Below are 5278 nucleotides of genomic sequence, written 5' to 3' on the forward strand. Positions count from 1 at the left end.
CCATCTGGAGCAATGGGAGAGCTGCACACTTGTGTTTGAGGGAGTCATGGTCAGAGTCTCTATTTGCTCCCCCTCTCGCCAAAAGCAAATGGTTGGAGAAGGTAAACTTCAGCTTCTTCAAGGAAGTTCTTCAACAACTTCAGGGAAATCTGAACAGACCATGGATGTATCTGGAAGGAGAGGATCCTTTCCATTCTCATCTCTGAATGCTGCCATGTTGGAATGACCTTGGTAAGTCCAAAACTTTTTCCTCTTTGTTTTACTGTCCAGAGGTAAATATTCCATTGATACAGAGATACGGAACAAGAACTTTCTTGAGTCTTTTCATACTTTTGAGTCTTTTTTTCACACTTGAGTCTTTTAATTCTGTTTTTCCTTTCCTATTTGTTTTAACTCTTGAAGTAGATAGCTTCACCTCTCCTTTCCTTCTGTGAAGCTTTACTAACTACGCTTCCAGCAGCACTGTGTTTGAACACCTTTCTGCATTTTTTGCAGAACACTGCTTTTGGGAGGCTTGCCACTCATTCTGGTCACTACATTTACTTGTTGCGTTCACTCTCTCCCACTACCCACTTCTCTATCACATTTCCAGCTATGTTGTTTATTCCTTCTGACTGGGTCTTAGAGGGTGGCATGGTCAACATACAGGTGGGATCATCATTTTTGTGCAGGTTTAAATGCCAGTAAGCCCTGAGGCTTCCCGGGTTGTTTACTGAATGCTTTTTTTTAGACTGTGATATCCTATCTTAAGAATCTGTTTTGAACCCAGGAAGCCCAAGGCTCATGAGTGAAAATATATGACTGGGGTGAATGGTTGTGTTTAAATAATCATTGCAAAAGTTGCTCCAGTAAAACTTCTTTACCTTGCATTTGACGTTCTTAATTGCTTGAGGAGCTGGGTAAATTCTCATTATGGCATGTTAATGAACAAGGCTGCTTATATGGATGAACCAAGTCAGCTGGACAAGCTTATTGTCAACAGTTGGTGCCCTGTTAACATCAGTAAATTGGCAAGGGTCCTGAATGTATCATCACAGGGGCAGCCGGGAAGTTAACAGGGAAGGGGGCATGAAATATTCATATGAAAATCAGCTGAAGCCAATGCTGCTAATTCTCTGTCATGAGATAAAAGGAGACATACAAAAGGAGAACTTGTTCCATGACTCAGAAAAACACCAGTTAAAACCATTACAACAATGGCAGGGAACCTTGACAATTACTTCTCCTTGTGATGGGTTGGATTTGTAATGTTTGCAGGATATTTGCAGTTGTGCTAAGTGTTCAGAGTGTGTAAACATGGTTAAATTATGTTATGCTATGATAAATGACGCTTGAAGCTGGTAAAAAAAGACTGTCTCAAAACAGTGGCATTTTGCCTTGCCTTTACCTCTGTACTTGGAGGGAAAACAATGCTGAGTAACTACATATTATTTTTACTTACTTTATTAAAGCCCTTCCTGGAAAAGTGATGTTGGTATCATTTTTTTTTTTTTAAAAAAAAACAATAAAAAAACCTCTTACGAGCCAAATTCACTTGAAAATACACATGTGTAACTTAAAATTAATGTCATTAGCTTCAACGGGAGCTGAATAGACCTGTCTGGGAACAATCTAGGGCTCTAACAAGAACCACCAATGCTATTTGTGAGCACTGTGTCATGAAAGTTTGCAGTGTGATGGAGACAATGCTTGTCCAAAAGCTCTTTCAGAGTATCTCTTTCGCTGTGGTTCAGCACTCATAAGCTGAACCCTAAGAGAAGAAAGCTCAGGATTTCTGCTAGCCTGATGAGCTTAGCAATGTTTAACATTGCCAAGAGTAGTTCCAACTGGGTTTCAGCTAGCATCAGTATATCCAGGCTGGTTTTCCTTTCGCTAAGGCTTTCAGCTATGACCAGAAATTGAGGGTCCACAGAACAGAAAGAAAAGGGGGAGGGGAGGAGCACAAAATGCTCACAGTATATTTTTATACATATTTACAGAAGGAAGAGCTGTGCTATCCAAACTTGAGCTTTCCCCATGGATGAGTCAAACATAACGTTTCATCCCAGCGAAGGCACAGAGAACATCTCAATGCACAGAAACATTTCTACACAGGAAAGGGTCTGGGAGATATTGACCCCACTTTGGGTAATTATGATCATCTCCTTCCTGGGTTTTTGTGAAAATGGAATTGTCCTCTGGTGCCTCTGCTTCCAGATCAAAAGAAACCCATTCACTGCGTACATCACACACCTGTCCATTGCCGATATCTCCTTACTGCTTTGTACCTTTGTTCTGTCAATTGAGTACATTGCTGGGTTTGGATTCGCATATGGTTTTTACTATTATATAACCACCACACTATCTATTGTCTTCCTTCTTGGATATAATACTGGTCTCTATCTCCTGACAGCCATAAGTATTGAGAGGTGTCTGTCTATTGTTTACCCCATCTGGTACCGATGCCACCGGTCACAGCACCAATCGGCAATTGTCTGTGCAATTCTGTGGACTCTGTCTTTTCTAATGACGGTAGCCGAATACTTAACATGCAAAGATGATTCAATGAAGGAACAATTCGACAATGGCAACCATTGCCAAGCACTGCTCATCTTCACATGGATCCTGACTTTCATGATCTTCATTCCTCTAATGATTCTGTCCAGCCTGATCTTGGTTATCAGGATTCATCGTAACTCCCTGAGACCTCATTCATCAAAGCTCTACATCATCATTGTGGCCACAGTCATTGTCTTCCTCATCTTTGCCATGCCTATGAGGCTGTTGTATCTTCTGAATTACCACCACTGGTCGTCTTTGCTCAGCCAGCAGAACCATGTCACCGTTGTTCTCTCCACAGTTAACAGTAGCATCAACCCCCTTGTTTACTTCTTCGTAGGAAGCAGCAAGAAGAAGAGGTTCAAGGAGAGCCTCAAAGTGGTTCTTAGTAGAGCACTTGCTGATGGGTTGCGGCCGAGAAGCCAGGAAGTTGGCATGAGTTTGGATATAGCTGAAACAATTTTCTAATTGGAATTATTTTCTAATAATTGGACTTGAAAGGTTTAGTAAACCACTGCAAAACTAAAAGTATTTGTCTTCCGTAGAATGTAAAAAGTAGTGGTGAAATGGTACTATTGACTTTGGTGGTTGAGCAATGGAAAAATATGGACTAGAATAAAGTTAACTTTTATATGTATTTTCTTAATTATTCAAACACATGCTACATCCTGATGTGACTATGTCAGTCAAAGATACCACAGTGGAAAAGAGACAGGCCAACAGAGAATACAAAAAAAGGACACTGAAATATGTTATAAATAGTGTGACATTTATACAAGCACTGAGCACCCATAAATGCTATTGAAGTCATCAGGGCCTGTGTGTATTTGCATTTTTAAAAGTCAAACCCCGTAAACACAGGATTTACGTTACATCCTGGGATTTAGTTTCAACTGTTTCCAGCTTGTTTAATTGCACAAAAGAGCTGCTCCCGGGGGGAAACAGAGGAAGAAATCCACGTATGAGAGTAAGTCCCCATACATACCCAAGAACATATGGTGTAGCTTTGGTCTAAGCAAGACGTTTAAGTATATATTAAATGGTCAAGTTCCTCTGTGGTTAAGTGGCTACTTCAGAGTCTGTTTTCAAAGTATATGTTGTGTAATTTCTAGTGACATCAGCATTTCTCTGAGTCCTTGGATAATTTGGTACCTGGCACACAGGAGTAGCTGGAAATATAGGGATGTGGTCAACTCACAAAGGGCTTTTGCTCTAATTCTGTTGGGGCTGGCTTATTCCCAAAATGTCTATGTTCCTGCAGGATTAGTTATTCAAAGACTCAATGAGAAAGTCAGTCCCAACACTTGCTGTCCCAGCCACTTAGTATTTAGTTGTTCTCTGGAGAATATATATTCCCTGTATGTTGTGTTTGTTTTATAACAATCAGTTTTGGATAAACAGAAAAAAAGAAAGGTGCTTCACACAGTGCACAACTAGGGCTACACTGCAGCCACACTGTTCCAGCTGACTGCCCTCTTCTGTTGTATACAAGGGTATCAGGGCTGGTGTTTTGTAGAGTTTAATTCCCAGGGCCACTCACCCAGCTACAGTCAAGCTGCAGAGCACAGAAGAAAAAGGCAAGCAGAGGACGGGCCTATGTCAGATTTATCACATGGACAGAGAATATGGGGGGTCTGGGCAGTGAGAGAGCTGTGGCACTTTCAAAAGAGATGTCTGGGAGTTGCATTTGCTTCTGGTCCCTATGGAACTCCAGATTCAGCAGGAACTGAAACCTCCTGCCACAGGCAGAAGCAGCATCTTCAGCTTCCCGCCAAGTTTCCATTGGCACACTTAATAGCTAACTGGGGAAAGAAAAATACAACCTACCCCTCCTTTGTTGAAAGATTGCCAGTCCTAGAATAAGGAAGATGGTAGGTTAAGACTGAGGACTGGATGGGAATTCACATAGAGAAGAGATCTCAGAAGGATAAATATTCCTTCTATGCATGTGCTCCTTTCTCCTTACATTGAAGTGTTGCAGTATGTCATTGCAGAAAAGACTCAGGAAAAGGAAGAGGTTACCCTTATATCTTCCTAATTCCCTCACTCCATCAAAAACTGTATCTATGACAGCCCCTCTACTTGTCCCAGTTTTTGTATTTGAAACTCCAGTCCCAGGCAAGCCACCTCTATTGATTCAGGTGGGAGACGAGTGTAGTCTGCTTCTCTCTTAGGGCAGTTTCCTACGGTACTACTGGAACAACAAATCAGCAGAGCAGCTCCACGTTGCCGATGCTGAGTACAGGATATGGCAAGCAGGTCTGTAAGAGACCCTGGGAGGGTCATGGGGAATGAGCGTGTGTGATGTCCACGCACACGTGGCATTTGTGTGAATGCACCTGCTGGGGGCTGGTCGGGGAATTTTTCCACACTGATACATACCGTCAACTGGCAGATTAGGGTCGATCTAGCCCAGAAAAAAAACACTTTAGACTCTTCTCTAAAGCCATTCCCTACCCTTACCACATGGAGAACCAGAGAAAGGGGAAAGCTGCAGGAAACATGTTCAAAACATGCTTCCACTGTAACCACGCATGTAACCCAGTTCTCTCAAAGTGATTTGGTTGAATCAAGACATGTTACTTACAGTGCTTGAACATCCCCAGATTATTATGACAGGTTTGGGTTAAGGATCAGTATGCATGCAGCCAGGGTGGTAGATCTGAAGAGGCAATAATATGCAGCAGGGCGATTTGGATGTTCATGAGCTGAACAGGTGCTCTAGTGCTCTTAGCTTCTT

The 5278-nt window shown here is 42.0% G+C and overlaps 1 protein-coding gene across 1 annotated transcript; it reads left to right on the forward strand.

Moving 5' to 3' along the window:
* Positions 1-2000: 2000 nt before the first annotated feature.
* MAS1 (MAS1 proto-oncogene, G protein-coupled receptor) lies at positions 2001-3044 on the forward strand. Its single transcript, XM_005230219.2, has one exon. It carries the CDS (start codon positions 2017-2019, stop codon positions 3004-3006), a length of 990 nt encoding a protein of 329 aa, XP_005230276.1. The 5' UTR covers positions 2001-2016; the 3' UTR covers positions 3007-3044.
* The last annotated feature ends 2234 nt before the right edge of the window (positions 3045-5278 follow it).

Source organism: Falco peregrinus, chromosome 7 (assembly GCF_023634155.1).
Source record: "Falco peregrinus isolate bFalPer1 chromosome 7, bFalPer1.pri, whole genome shotgun sequence".
Taxonomy (NCBI): domain Eukaryota; kingdom Metazoa; phylum Chordata; class Aves; order Falconiformes; family Falconidae; genus Falco; species Falco peregrinus.

Bases quoted from the DNA above. Each gene is read 5' to 3' on its own strand.
- MAS1 (XM_005230219.2), top strand. From the start codon at position 2,017: ATGGATGAGTCAAACATAACGTTTCATCCCAGCGAAGGCACAGAGAAC.